Genomic DNA, 15,627 nt, shown 5'->3' on the forward strand with positions numbered 1-15,627 from the left:
TGTAGTTATTGGCCTCCTTTTAACAGGAGGAGTAAGGGGTGAAGGTCCAGGAGCAAACAAGAATTGAAGGAATTTCTGAGGAGGAGGATCAGAGACAAGTGTACACTTCACCATGACAGTCTGATCTCTGCACAAAACCAAAGGATTCTTGGTTAATACCATTTGACCTGACTGGAATGTTCTTCCATGCTTTTCTAGACCCCTGGGGATGGGGGGGGTACCAGAATGTTTCCATCTGTGCCTTAGATCTTGGTGTCCTGTGTGCATTTGATTAATCATAAGTCATCCATTGTTCCCCCTAAAATGATGCTGTGTGGAAAATTCAGAGAATGGAGGAAGTGGGGCTTCCCTGGCTTTTTAGAGGGTTTTATCTGTGTGGCATTACTGTGACTCTTTCAGACTGAGGTTGTGAGTAACTGTTTCTATGCTTGGAAAAAATTGCATCTTCCCTGCTGAATCCACCACCCCTCTCCACTACCATGTGCAGGAACATTTGTGCACACATGGACGTAATCTCTGCTCTGCCAAACCCAGCAAACAGGCAAGGCCTTAAACCTCTTCATCTGAGATAGAAAAAGATGTCTTTGAAAAGACAAAGGGCTGTCAAATGTATTGGAAACCTGCATCCCTTTGTATCTTCAGGTTTTTTTACATTCCTCTGTCTGTGTGTGTTTGTGTTCACATGTGGTAGAAGGGACAGGGACACGTAAATTTAGGTTTTTTTGCTTTTAAATCCCAAAACTGCTAAAAAGGAGTTTGAGAACAGGAGAGGGAAGCTCACTGCAGAAATGTTCAGTAAGATAATGCTTACTTGAAGGCTGTTTCACTTTCTCAGTTTCTGGAGTGGGTAGTTCTTGCCTTGATGTTGTCAGCTAGAAGGTACTGCTGAAAATTGAATGGGTTTTTCACTGTTTACTCCTTTTTCTTTCTGGTTGTTTGTTTTTTTTTGTTTTTTCTTTGCTTCTTCTTCCCACCTTTATTGCATGGAAAACTGTCACCCTAGTTTTTTAAGATTTTCTAAGCCTTCTGATGTTGACATTCTTGTAGTGAGCTTTCTCACACACTTTCTGTAAATAACTCATTGTTTTGCATTCCTTTATAGAAGAAGAGAGAGTTGATGGACTGTTGGTTTGACCGGTGTCATTGGAGAGGTGGCACTGTCACCCTCCAATCCGCTGTCACTTTTAGAAAGCTATAAATGTTGGAGTCAGAAATGAAACTACCCTTTTTTTCTTTCACCTTGAGAACAGTGTTGTGCTTGTGTTCTTTCGTGTCCTATAGTGACAGAAAACCACCAAAAAACAAAAGGCTGATGACATCCAGTTCAGGGATTCAGTCACACCAGTCTGGAGGACTGTGGACATTTGTTGATAACTTCTAGAAGTTTTTTAAATTAGGTGAGACATCAGGAGTTTTTCTATTACTTCTCAGTTTATACACTTGAGGTGCAGAGGAGATTAATTGGTTTGGGTTTGTTTTTTTTTTATATTTCCCACAACATCGGTTAAAGTTTTCTTTGGTTTCATTCTTGTTTGGATTTTCTGCTCATTTACTGTGTAGAGCAGAAGTGGCAGAACCAAACTGTAGCTTTATCTGTAAAACTTGAATTCTTCAGTTACAATTACAGGAACTTCAGTTACAATGAAACACACCTTTGGTATATAATGGAATTAATTTCTAGCTGCTGTCTGAACTTTTTCTGTCTGAACTTTTCCAACATGAATAAGGTTTTCAGTCAAAAAATATCAATGTTATGAGCAAGCCTTTTAACAATACAATGAATAAATAGATTGTTTTCTTCTTCTAACCTTGTATTTAAATGTGTTTTAAGTGAATGGAATTCATTCTTGTTAAGAAAAAATGACAAAAAAAAAGCTTGAAGGTATGAGGACTTCAGGTTGTGCTCTTGCTTTGCTTAGGTTTCCTGTTCTGTTGCATGACAACTTCTGTTGTGCTGTTGATATGTAGCACTTTTCAGTAGGTCTGTAAAATTGTGCAATGCATTTTTTTATATTTACAACCAAAACAATAAAGGATATTTTTTGGAAGAAACTGCTTTTAATGCCTTTGTTTTCTGACTGGAGGTGAGGAAATGGTAAGCAGAATTATTCCTGGACCAGGGTTGGCACCTTGGCGTCCTTTTTACAGCTCTAAAAGGTGACAAGAGCTCATTGCCCTGTGAACAGTGCTGGAATTACCTTTGGATCTGTGTGTTTGTCATTCCCAGAGCAGGGCTCTGTATTCTCTGTGGAGTTTTGGGATTGATGTCAGTGTTAGGCACTGAGCTACTTAAGTCCATTTCAAAATGAAATTAATAAATCTGCCTTTAATGACTGATTTTTGTTTTTCTCTGGTAGGACACTCCAGCTCTCTGTGCTTCAGTTGTCAGCTCCCTGGCATTTTGGATTTTCTTGCCTAGTGGAAGCAGCAGTGAGGCTCTAGTTGAAGTGAAAGGTAATAGAAGAGTGAGAAGAAGGATTTTATTTTAAAATCACCGCACAAGTGTTTTTGCTGGTTGATGTTATCCTTGTGATTGGTGCTTTTGTTTTGATATTTCTCATGAGAAATTCTGATGAGTCAGGCCTGCAGTTCCAGGAGGTACAGCAGGGTTCAAAACCCCTGCATTTATTTTTTCAGAAATCACAAGCTTGATCTCACATAAAGCATTTTGGTGGGACTGAAGAGCAGTGCTATTTCAACAGTGATAAACCAACTCTTCAGCCTCCCTTCACTCTTGACCAAGCACTACAAATGCCAGAGTTATTGCAGTGATGCTATCAAAGCTCTCTGGGAGGAAGCTGTGGCTGCAGAGCACTGTTTCTGTATTACTGATTTAGTGGTAGTTTCAGGGAGGCTGCTGTAACTTCAGCTGAGGTGCCAAAAGAGTTTGTGAAGTGGTTTCTTTTTGTGGCTGGCACTGCTAATCCTTGAACACTGCCAAAAGTGGACCTGCACTTGCTCTGTGGAAGTGATGCCAAATGAAATCACTGCTGTAAGTGATTTCACAGCCCGGGGCTCTCTTTATTTCTAAAAGCATGGAATGGAATGCTCACTGTATTTTTATTTCTTTATTTTAACCTAGATTTTCCCTCAGGAGCTCATCTCTGCACTTTCTCCAGGAGATGGGCAGACAAGGAATGGTTATTTGGGTGCTGGGGAAGTTCCCTGTGTGCAAACCCAGAAGAGCCCCTGTTGTCATCCAGAGAGATGTTTAACACCAGAACAAGGTGTGTGTGTGTCACACCCCCAAAGCTTTTCCACCACCAAATGGAAACAAACCCAGGAAGGATGAGACTCATCACATCCCTGGGTCCTGCTGCTCCCTTCTGACTCTCCTTACAGAGCCCATCTGTGGCTTCTTCATCCAAACCCTTCATTCCTCACAGGCATCAAAAACTTTGTTTTCAACCGGGATAAAAGGGGAACTGCATGTCAGGAGATCTTTGCTGGTGACCAAATCATGATCACAGCAGAGATGTTCCCTGTGGCACAGGTTTATCCCCCAATCTGCAGCCCTCCAGGGCTGGGGAGGATTTATGTGAGCCTGGTAACCCTGCATCAGGAAGGCCACAGGGCTGCAGGTGTTCTCTCAGTGCTCTGCCTGGGGCTGGTGCCTTTTCCTCTCTGCACTGACTGTCTGAGTGTTCCCCCTGGGGAAGAAAACTCTTCTGTCTCAGGTAGCTCTGAATGTTCCCCCTGGGGAAGAAAACTCTTCTGTCTCAGGTAGCTCTGAGTGTTCCTCCGGGGAAGAAAACTCTTCTGTCTCAGGTAGCTCTTCCCATGATGTGAGTTTGGACAGACCTTCTGACTCACTTTGACATCTCAGCACTGCTGAGGAAACATTTCCCTTTCTAGGGAAAACACTTTTGTTGAGCTATTTATATCTTCAGAAGGTGAAACAAAAGCCGTGCATGGGAGAGGAAACCACAGGGAGCAGCCCTGTATAATCCTCTGGTTCAGCAAGGCTTAAGTGGTTTGTCAGTCCTTCACAGTGGTGATGTTTAAGCCCTCGGGGTGTGACTGTTTTCCTCCTCTGAGAGGTTTTCTGACCGCACCTGCAAAGGTCAAGCAGGTGTTGCTTCAGCCCTGGGGATAAGCACAACCCCAGGCAGTGATTTTTTTTTCCAAGCCACTCTTCTTTTTCTATTAAAAATGGAGGCTAGGAGGTTGGGGTTTTACCTTCTGCATGTCACCACTATGTGACATCTCCACAGTTGTGTCTGAAATGGGCCCTGTTTGGGAGAAATTCTTCCCCTGGCTCCAGCAAGGAGCTTGGTCCCTCAGTTCCTCTTGGGAAACTTGAGTGCTTTTCCAGGATCCCCCTTCAGACTTTTGGGGGGCTGGCAGTGTAACTCTGTTGATATCAAACCCACTTTTCCTGGAGAAGTCTGAGCAGAACAGGGCCAGTGCAAAATATATTGTAAAAAAGAATTAGTAAAAAAAGAATCCAGCAATATTTGTTTTATTTAATATTTTAATTAAGTTCCAGTTTCTATCCAAAGGTGGTAACAGGAAATGAGTAATGCCATTCATTTACTAAGTAGCAAATAGATCCTTCTCAGTATTAAAATATAGAAGTTTAAAATATGAATAAATAAATATATAAACTAATTGCTTAAATAGATTTATAAAAATAGATGTGCTGTATAAATTCATAAATAAAATTCCCTGGTAGAGAGAGAAGTACAAAATCAGCCTGCTGACAATCAACTTTTCTTTTGAAAAACAACTGCAAGATAAAAATATAAATAACATTAAAATTCCTGAAATTATACTTTGCTTATATATGTCAGGGCTGGTTAATTAAATTACTTTGACTCACGTTAGTCCATCCTTATTATGTGCTATTGCAAATAAGACAATATAAATAGTTTTATAATAAATACATTCAATAACACATTCATCCTTTAAATATTAAATTAAACTGGATTATATAGGTATAGAGCATAGCAAGTATATTATCAATGGCATCAAACTGATCCCATAACCCCTGGTAGGTCTCATTTACAGAGACCTCTCTTCAAGTTATTTTTTCATCCTGGCATGTCAAACTGCTGCCTCAGAGTACAGCCTTTCTGTGAGTTGCATGATGTCCTCATATTTCTTTAGAACCCACCAGATGTAGGTTTTTGTGTCTGCCTGGCTCATGGAGTGGCCCTGGGGCAGGTGCTGGCTGCTGCAGGTGTAGAAGGCAGTGCCCTGGCTCAGTATGGTGCCCAGCTGGTTGAGGTTGGCCCGGACCAGGTCCTTGGAGCTCTCGGTGCAGAAGGTTTCTATGTCAACTCCCAGGCTTTTCAGAGCGTTCTGGATGTGGTGCAAAGCACAGCAGTCTGCCTGGAAAGCTGGACATGTGGGGATTCTGTCTGCCATGTCTCTGGCCTCGGACCTAACTGTCCAGGGCTCAGAGTGGAATGTTGCAGAGATACACTTGTTCTGTGGGAAAGGAAGAGAAGAGAGAAATGGTTAAATTGTTGATCCTTTGGTTTCCCTTTCTCACTTGTGTACCTGTTTGTGGGGTGTTTGGTTGTGTTTCAATCTTGTATTAACCCTTCCATCCCTCTGATCAAGCAGGCATTGCAGGTCCCCATGCCTTGCTTGCCTTGGTTCTCAGCTTTTCTAAACCTTGGGTTCTGTTCTTTGCTGTAGGGGCAAGATTTACCTATTCCAGAGAGCTGGTTTGGCCTGTGTGAGTTTCCTTCGGTTTCGGCAGAGATGGTTTTAATTTCAGAAATGAATTCAGAGGAAATGTCAATGTTGATTTTTATCAACATGCTCTTGGGAACACAGTCCCAGGAACTGAACTTTGTCTGAGGCATTGGCACCTGGGTTCAGTGAAGGTTTTTCCTTTCTAAGGAAAGGATGGGTGAGCAGGATTTTTGGCAGAAGTGCTCAAGCACTAGGGTCAGACTGAAGGGCAAAGCAATTCTCACCACATTTCCAGTGACCTGACTAGATTGCTGCCAGAAGATGCCCAACAGGACTCAGGAGACTGAGAAGGAACACTGGGAATCAGGAAGATCCCAGCAGCAATGACCTGAGGCAAAGTCACCCAAGCTCTCTGCAGCTGCCCTTGCTCCAACTGCCCTGAAATAACACAGTGAACACTTTCCTTCTTGCATGGAATACAGAGAAGAGCTACTTTAGGTTTTAACCCAAATACTTCTTTTCTGGTGGTCTTTCTAATGTTTTCTAATAATTCAAGAGATTTCTCCACAGACATAGACACAGCACTTGGAAAATGGTGCACTTACATAGAATTCAAACAACTCGTGTGCTTTCTGTTGTATTACTGATGCATAGGTTGGTATCTCTGTAGTGAAATGATTCTGCCTCTGTCCTGTAGTCACTCTGCTTTCTGATGTCTCTGTCGGTGCCATGGAGCCCAAAGGAACCAGTAAACAGAAGAGGAAGATTGCAAACTTGTTGATCTCTGCACTCAGATGAAGAGAAGAAACCAAAAGGAAAGAGAGAATACAATGATTAGTCTCAATCTTCTGCACAGCTTTTTGCAAATCTTAGTAGTTTTATGCAAGGTGATACATTTTTAAAGCATATAGGCACAAAGTGGCTGAGCTAGAGATGAACATCAGCCAGGGCAACCCTACAGCCTGTAGCAAGGGTAAGTCACACCCACCTGCTCTGCATTCCATGGTGGGATGGGACAGCAGTGGCTTGGCTGGGAACTGGCCTTGGAGCTGGTTCTGGAGCTTCTGCCTGCCTGGAGTGCTGTGGATGGGGCCAGCCTGGCTGCATTTAAGTGCTGGGGAGTCCTGCGTCAGTGGCTCCCCCACAGTATTTTTTTTTTTTTGCCAGTGATAATTTGGGTTTTTTCTTTTTTGAAAGATTATATCGAAAGTTGATTCAAATGTGTCTTCACTGATTGTGATCTACGTGCACAGTTTCAAACTGACATAGAGGGTGTCCTGTGTCATCTCTTTGAGCTTGCCTTGGCCATCCTATCTAAATCCTTGGGCTCTCCAAAGTGTGGGATTTAGAACATAAACTCTTGTTTTATTTATAAAGGTGGTTGGTTATTGCTGCCCAAAGACATTGCTTCTCCTGCAGAGTCAGTGTAAGAGTGGGGCAATGAAAAACATTGTGTGCAAGGTAGGTCAGGCCTCCAGTTCCGTGTATAAATCCTTTTGCTGGATGCCTGTAAGACCCTGTTCCCAAGGGATGCTCAGGATCCTCCCTTCCCATCCCTGTTGCCTCTCCAGCTCCCCTGAGGCTGTTTTCTGCTTCCAGTAACCAAATGCAGGAAATTCTCATACACACCAAAGCAGAATAGGTTCTAAGTAATGCCAAGGAAAGTTACCATGGCCTACAGAAAGGACACTTCTGGCAGACACTTCTTTATTTGAGGGGTTTCACTATTATTTGGTGGGAAAATGGAGTCAGAGAGAAAGAGAGATGTTTCCTTGTGCGTGGTGTTATTTAGGAACGTCCCTACAAAGGCAGCGGTGGGTACAGATGGCTCCTTTCAGGCAGAAGGGTGATCTTGGAAGGTTTCTTGTTTGGAAGCACCAAACCTGCACTTGGTCAGTGGCCCACAGGAAGATCTGTGGAAGGTGCAGGAGCTTGTACATAGAAGATGCCACTGGGCACTGCCAGCCCTCTTCCAGCTCTCCCAGATGGGCACAGCCAGGGAATACTGGGATCTGGTCTTCCCCCAAGAGCAGGAGTATCTCTTTGTGCAGCACTGAAGGCAACGGGGCCAAGTTATTTTAAATAGTGATGCAAATAAAAGAAGCAGAATTTTTACAGCTTTGCTTTTCCACAATTCAACCACAGGTAATTTTCTTTCAAAGATTTTCAGAAGATTTTACTTCGTTTTCTTCTAAGGACAGCACTTTACCTGGTTATTCCACTCCAGGACATGCCATTATCTTATAGCCTGCACATGCTGTACACCTCCTTTCCGGTCTGTACGGGGCTGTGATAAGCTGCTGAGCTGATAAGGGAGCAGGTCAGCATCCGTCCTGTAAAACCCAACCTGAGAAGTTCAGCTTTCCACCACGTAACCATCAGACACCACAGAGCAACTGCAATTCATTCGGTGAAGTTCTGCTGACACGCGCTGCTCTGTCAGCTCTCTGAAATGGAATTTGTGGCCATTGCCGCAACACCTATCACTGGAAAAAGGAAATCAATCTCTGCCTGTGGAGACCTGATGCTGACCTGACACACAGCTGTGCCTTTTGTTCCTTGAGCTCACCTACTTTTTCCAAGTGTGGGAGCTGGTATTTTCAGCCATGACCTTGTTTTCTGGCCTTACATGGTTGTGTGGCAGTGTCCTCCACGTAAAGGGGAGAGCTGGGCTTTTGGAGCTGCCTGAGACCCTGACTGCTTCTTCCCTGAACCCTGAGTGACACTCAGGACACAGATAAGGGAAATGGCAAATTCCATGCCACAGGTCCCCAGCCAAGCACGAATGCTGATGCTGCACCCTACAAGTGCAGCATGAGGCCACCTGCCCTTTCCCTGGTGGGGAGCAGCCCCCAGAACCCAGTGGGAACCAGAAAAACAGGAATTTATTCCCAGCCGGGCAAGCTTGGTGCTTTTCCAGACCTGCTCCACCTCTGCTTGGAGAGTTTGGTTCCATGGCAGCATCTCCTAGCAACAGGGACACAGAGCCAGGGGGTTCCCTGCAGGCTGGGGCTGCATGGCAGCACCCGGCAGCGTCTCAGCTGCTTTTCAGGAGTACCTGCAGCACCTGGGGCTGCAGGACTTCCCCTGTGGCCTCGGCAGCTGGGTAGGGGTCTGGGGGGCACAGCTGTGGGACGTGGCACAGGGCTGCCACTGCCTCTCCTCTCTCCCTGTTCTCCACAGAACAAATCCCGCTGCTATGCCCGCAGGAGCTCCCGGGCACAGCCAGCGGGGCTGGAGGAGGCTGTGCCACCAAGAGAGGAGACCCCTGAGGTGCTGCTGGAGCTGCTGAGAGACCAGCACAGCCCCTGGGCACTGCCCCCCGACTGCAGCCCCCAGGCCCAGCGCCTGAGGGAAGTGGTTGTGCTGGCCCCCGAGCTCCTCCATGGCTCCAGAGTCTCCCAGCTTGTCAAGTCCCTGCGGATACTCGACAAGGGGGTAAGTGCAGCTGCTGGTGTCCACAAAGCTGTGTCTTCCTGCTGTCAGGGAAAACATGCTGGGAAAAGGACACCTTCCATCCCATGGTCTTCCCAGGTGCTGCAGCTAGAGTAGAGCTTCTCCCCACAGCCTCCCCAGAATGCTGAGCTAACCCATGTCACACAGATCGAGATGTGTCCATGTCACCCTGGCCACAAGGTGCTTCAAGGACAAGTTGGTCAAACCCAGCTCTTTGCAGGTGGAGGAGGTGGATGAGGGTCTGCTGCAGTTCCAGCAGCTGGAGGAGCTCATCCTCAGTGCCAACCACATCAGCAGAGTAACCTCAGCCCACCTGCCCAGGACTCTGAAGGTGAATGAGCAGGATGGGGCAGGAATTCCCATGTGGGAACACAGCGAAAGACAAACAGCTCAAGGAGGTGCCAGGAACAGCTAATTTCCAAGGTGTTTGTTGTTCCTTCTGTCCTGGGCAGGTGCTGGAGCTCTGCTACAATGATGTGGGTGATCTGCAGGACCTGTGTGCTCAGCCACCCCCGGAGCTCCAGCACTTGGGGCTGGGCTACAACCAGCTGTGTGGCCCTTCCCAGGAAAAGCACCTCACTGTGGATTTCTGGTAATGCCACAGGGTGAATGTGGGCTCCTGAAAGGGAAATGAGCAGATGTGAACAGCTGACCTCAAGCCATGGAGGTGGCCCTTTTTTTGGGAAAATACAGAAGGGAAAATTTTGGGAAAATTCAGAAGGGTTGTTTCTTTGCTCTGTGTCTACTCTCTGTGCAGAGTAGTCTGTCTCTGCTGTCTTCTGTCTCATGCCCAGAGGTTGTTTTGGTCCTTAGCAAAGTGTGGAATGGGGAGATTACCAGGGGAACTGCCCTGACACCCTGCCCATCCCAGTTCCATTTCCCTGGACAGTTTACTTTTTCTGTGTCCTTCCCAAAGTCACTGCTGGAAGTCTGTAAGCATCTGAAGCATAGACTGCATCACCAAATGGTTCAGGGGGTCATCAATGGATGCTAAATAAATGTTTTTGTGTTGTGGGGCAGACTGGCAATGGACTGTATGGCTCAGGGATTTGGAATTGGCCTCCAGATTGGATTCCTCAGTTCAACCCTGTTTGTGCTGGGCAAATATGATTTTTTTTCTGTTTTTGCTCCAGGGCTGTAGCTTTCTATCCTCAAATAGGTGCTGGCTGCCTTACATCTGTCCCTGGGTTCTCTCCTTAGGCCAAACCTTGTCTCCCTTGACCTGAGCTTTAACAGCCTCACGGACCTGCTGGGGCTGGTCTCCCAACTGTCCACCCTGCAGAACCTCCGCATCCTGCTGCTCCAAGGGAACCCGCTGGCCCTCATCCCCGCTTACAGAGGCTTCCTCGTGGACAGCCTGCCCAAGCTGTCCATCCTCGATGACATCTACATATGGCCTGAAGAGAGGCAGCAGTTCCAAGAGCTGGCAGGGCAGCCAGGTGAGCCCTGCCTTTGAGCCTGCCCATGCTGACCCTGTGATTCAGGAGTGGGGTTTGCATTGTGGTTGTGTCATTACAAGTGAGGTAATTTCTGACTTAGGCCCAAGAACAACCAATCCCAGTCCCAGCACTGCCTCAGTGTCCTGGCCTGTCCCAGCTTTTCTTCCCAGACACCATCTGGTTTCTGTACTGGGGAAGGTTCTCACATGGGGCTGCACTGTCTGCACACAGCGGTGCCACCTCTGGGGCACATCCCTGACTGGGATGAGAGCAGGAGGCTGGGGACACCCAGCATGGGAAACCTCTCTTGATGGCCCCCTACTCAATGAGTTTGTGCTGGATGTGCTTTTTGGAGATTCGAACAGGAGGAGCAGAGCAGCCAAGGCAGGAGGAGTTTGCATGGCTTTTAGTGACGCCACGTGGCAGTGGTTTGTCACAGCACTTGCACAGGCTGGCACCGAGGGATGCCAGCAGGTGGGACACGAGACCTGGAGGTTTCTGCTTGCTCAGTTCCTTCCTCTCTCTGGAAGTGCTGCAGCTTCATGGCAAGATTGTCTTCCTTTCAGAGCTGATCAGGAATGAAGCACGACTGGTGGTGAGCATTGGGGAGATGAAGGGACTCCCTAATCCTGAAGATTTTCAGCAGCTGGGGCTTGCCTGCGAGGGTCCACTGATCGCTTGCAGCTACTGTGTGACCTACCAGTTTGCAGAGGGAGAGGAGCTCGAGGACAGGGGCAGTCCTGAGGTTGGTGCTTGATTGTGCTCCTGGAAACAAGCAGCATGGCAGGGAGCAGCAGGGGGAACTGCATCTCCAGGTTATAGGGTGATGGGCCTGGTGTGGGGAGCAGCAGTGCTGGGGACAGAATTCCCATGTGGCTGTGTTGAGCAGGACAAGCCCACATTCCACATCCCTCTTGGGGAGCCCAGAGCTCTGCACGTGGGAGGGAACTCACAGCCCCCCTCCTGCTGATTGTGGCAGACCCTTTCCCTGGCACTGAAGTCCCTTCTTCCCATGAGGGTGGGCTAGGGAATAGGATTTTGGAGGCAAATCCATCTCTGTTCCAGGGAACAGAAATCCACCAGAGTCCCACAGTGGCCACCCTGGATGTGGACAGCTCTGCTCAGGACACAGAAGAAACAAAGAGCCATCAGGAGCCTGCAGCCACAGAGGAGCCCAAGGCCCACTCTGGTAATGAGGAATTATAGATCTTCTGTTCCATGTCTCAGGGCAGGTTTATAGCTCTTTGTGGGGTGTGGTGGCATCAGGATGTCCCTTGCAGTGCCAGCTGGGCTGTTCCTGGGACTGATGGACAATGACCTGGCACCAGCTGTGTCCTGGGGTCCTTCTGTCCTGGAGAAAGAGAGATCTCCTCTGAACTTCTTTGTGTCCCTACACAGCAAAGGTTTTTGCCACCCCTGCACAGCCCTGGTCAGACACTATTGACTACAGCTACAGGAAGGAGCACATTGCCAAGGACTTGGTGGGGCTGAAGTCCTACCTGGAGGCTGGAACCATTGTGTCAGTTATGGAGGAGAAGGTGAGGGTGTGGCTGAGCTGGATGAAGGGGGAAGAGCTGCTGGGAGGCCCAGCCAGAGGCATCACATTCCCTCTGGGAGGCAGGCTGGGATGGCAGTGACCCTGGGCCAGCTCCTCTCTCCGGGCAGGTGCTCTCGTGGCCTGTGGATCCAGAAGAAAACTCTGTCACAAATAAGGAAGGACAGGAGCTGAAGAAGAATGGTGCAAAGGTAGGCTGCCAGGAGAGAACAGTGACCAAATTCTATCTGAGCTGCAAAAACAGTGATGGGAGAACAAGGACCCTTCTCCTGGGTCAGTCTGGTGTGTCAGAGAGTCAGACCCCTCCCAGAGTCCCCCCTTTCTGTGGGCAGCAGCTGTTGACACACACCTTGGCCAGGATGCAGTGGTGAGCAAGGGGCTGGGTTGGGGTTGCTTCTCTGATAAAGGGACCCCAGCCTTCTGCTGAGGCCTGTCCCCATGTCCAAGGACAAGCAGAAAAAGAAGAAGAAGAAGAAGTCATGTGAATACCGCAGTGACCCTCCCATTTGGAGCACCCTGGCCACCACGAGGGTGACCTTGGAGACCCTGCTGGCCACTGAGAGCCTAGTGGCAACTGTGTGTGACTTTGGGATCCTGATCCCTGAAAAACCACCAGTTCTGGACGAGAAGGTAAGGAGCATGTCCCAGGGCAGGGCTGCAGGCTGGGGTTCAGCAAATGCCTTCTCTGGCCTGGGCATGCATGCATGCATGCATGCATGCATCCCTCCATCCCTCCCTCCCTCCCTCCCTCCCTCCATTCTCCTCTCCCCAGCATGGGGCTGACATAGCCCTGCCTGACCACCATCCATCGCTGCTGGTGTGGTTATTTAAGGTTGATATTAATGAGCAGTTCTGCTACTTTTTCTGGGCCTAGGAAAATAGATGAGTTTATTTTTCCATTCCAGAATGTGTAAGCAGCCACTCGTGCTTCCTCTGGTGCTCTCTCTCAGCATGGCAGCACATGCCAGCTGTACCAACTTTCTGTTTCCTGGATTCTCTTCTCTAAGCAGCCACTCTGCTGTGCTCCTGCTCCCCCTCACCTCTGTCCCCTGCCCCTGAAATCCCAGGGACAGCACCCAGATGATGACAGCTGGCACAGGAGTGAGTGAGGGCAGTGAGTTTCAACACAGCCTTACTGTGGAAACGTCTCTCTCCACAGGAGGCAAAAAAAGGCAAAGACAAGAGCAAAAAACCCAAAGGAGAGAAAGGAGACCAGAAAACCGCGGCTTCCAAAGGTGACAGAGGCTGGAGGTGGCGGGACAGAGGGCGGGGTGTGTGAGAGAGCAAACAGGAGCAGGGCCCGGCCACCCTGCCAGCTCCAGGAGCAGGGACTTACTCACATCCTGAGCCTCGGGCTGTGAATGCAGACATTGACTGCGGGGCTCAGAACAGACACAGCCCGGACTCTACGAGTCGGTGTCTGCACAAGCACCCAGGGTAGGCTGCCAGCTGCCCTGGGACACTCACACCTACAGCACCCTGTGCCAGGGGACATGGGCAAAGCAGACTTTTGGGCGAGAAAAGTGCTGCCCACGGTGTCGGCTGTCAAATGTGGGCGGTGGCGCGGGCGGGCAGCTGGGCAAGGGCTGCCTGGGGTGCATAATGAGCTCCTCATTCCCTGCCAGCTCGCATCTCCAAGGACTTTGCAGAGGGGATTGTTCTCTCTGGTTTGGAGATGAGATGCACAGAGAGCCCCAGGTGCCCCAGCCAGCCCATGGCAGGGCTGGGAACAGATCCCAGTGTGCTGTCACCCACCAAGAGACCACCCTGACTCCTCCAGGTGTGTCCCCTGCCTCCCCAGTGCAGAGCTCAGGGCTGCTCAGCCAGCAGCCTTGCTTAATCTACCAGAGGCAAACCTCACCCTGCCTCTTGCAGGTTATTTTCCCATCAGTCTTGGTTCTGACTGCAAAAACAGCAGCGCCAGCACATCAGAGGGGTCATGCAAGAGCGGGAGGAAGTGGGACAGGGAAGGGGTGGCCAAGCAATGCTGAAAAGCTGCTCCTGGGTCAGCAAGGGCATGGAGAGGGCCAGGCCTCCCAGCACTGCTCAGAGCTACCAAAGGAGCTTTGTTTTCCTGCTCTGGCATCGAACTTAAGAGTGCAACTAACCCACAGAGCTCCAGACTGCTTTCCTGTGCCCTGTCACCACAGTAAGGTCCCCATCTCTGGGGGGGCTCTCAGAGCTCTGCAGTCCTGGGCTGCATTCACAGAAGCTGGTGGCCTCCCTTAGTGACCTGAAAAGAAGAAAACTCATTGAATTGCTGTCCCCCACAAGAAGATGTGTATTTGCAATGTACACTCAGCCTGTTTCTGAAACAGGCAGCTGCTCTCAGACAGCTCAGCTTCAGCAGTGGCTGTTCCTTCCTTCCTTCCCTCCCTGGTGTGTGGTCAGTGCGTGCAGGAGGTTTCCCTTCAGCTTGAACGAAGGTAAAAGTGCTGTTGTGTGCACAGAAGTGCTGCTGCTGCAGGAAACCCACAGCAATTAGAGATTTGTGCTTAATTTGGTGTCCCCGTGTGCCTGTGCAGGTGGGAGCTGGCTTGGCTGCACTGTGAGGCCACGGAGTGCCAAATTCACAGTGCCTAAAGATGAGCTGCCCCACAGCTCGCTACACCCACTGTCCCATGGCTGTGACTCACCAGAGCACCCCAGCTGTGGCTTTTGTGGGGGGCTGCTCGAGCCCTGCTGAGCTCAGTGTCTGCACATCCTGCCTGCCTGTGAGTCACCAGCTGCTCAGGGGTGTTGGACACTTGCACATCACCTGGGGACCGCCCTTGGAGCTGTGACAGTGGCCATGCCCCGGGGCACAGGGGGTGACTCCCAGCCCAGCAGGGCTGTGCACGGACCAGCACTCTCACAGCCGGGAGCTGAGGCTGATTTGCATCCCTCAGTTCTGCAAATGCACACAAATAATAAGTCTTCTCAGAGGAATTGGGATCACTTCCAGACGGCTCAAAGAGGAAAGGCAGCAGGCTTTGTCACAAGTGAACCATTTGCCCAGGCACTGAAGGATGTCTTCAGAAGTAGTCTCACGTAGGACTCATTTTACCTCGCACTTGATTTTCCAGGATCCTTGAAATAGTTTATTTCTGCATCTTTCTTTTGCGCTAGGGCAGTTTCACAACAATCAGCAAGGCTGCATCCAGGTCAACTGCCAGCCTAAAGATGCTTTTTGGGCTTATCATCCAAAATCATATTCAATTTCCCCTGAAGCCCAGTCGCTGCTGACACCCTTGCACACTGCTGCTTTTACGATCATTTACTCTCTCAAGACAGTGACAAATGTACTTCTTACCACAGGAAAAGGAAAAAACAAAGACACTGCTGAAGTGGAGGAGGATCAAGAGCCCCAGCCAGTGCCGCTGACAGTTCAATTCCGGATGCAGCTGCTTCGATGGCCCTTGGCAGCCAGCACCCAGAGCCAGGAGAACGTGGCCATGGCACTGGGGAGGACTCAGTGATGTGTCCATAGCAGGAGCATGAGTGGAAATAAAACACACGGGAACCCTGTGCGGAGCCTGGTGTAGCTGAACC

General features: G+C 49.1%; 1 protein-coding gene across 1 annotated transcript; it reads left to right on the plus strand.

Annotated features, from left to right (window-relative positions):
- Nucleotides 1-8,543: 8,543 nt before the first annotated feature.
- Nucleotides 8,544-15,560, plus strand: LRRC43 (leucine rich repeat containing 43). The gene is made up of 12 exons (XM_014308231.2): nucleotides 8,544-8,752; nucleotides 8,830-9,084; nucleotides 9,323-9,433; nucleotides 9,555-9,694; nucleotides 10,303-10,541; nucleotides 11,108-11,286; nucleotides 11,607-11,730; nucleotides 11,940-12,079; nucleotides 12,207-12,287; nucleotides 12,544-12,726; nucleotides 13,256-13,331; nucleotides 15,394-15,560. The coding sequence occupies exons 1-12, from the start codon at nucleotides 8,663-8,665 to the stop codon at nucleotides 15,552-15,554; spliced, it is 1,779 nt and encodes a 592-aa protein (XP_014163706.1). The 5' UTR covers nucleotides 8,544-8,662; the 3' UTR covers nucleotides 15,555-15,560.
- Nucleotides 15,561-15,627: the final 67 nt, after the last annotated feature.

This window comes from Geospiza fortis, unplaced genomic scaffold (assembly GCF_000277835.1).
Source record: "Geospiza fortis unplaced genomic scaffold, GeoFor_1.0 scaffold145, whole genome shotgun sequence".
NCBI lineage: Eukaryota > Metazoa > Chordata > Aves > Passeriformes > Thraupidae > Geospiza > Geospiza fortis.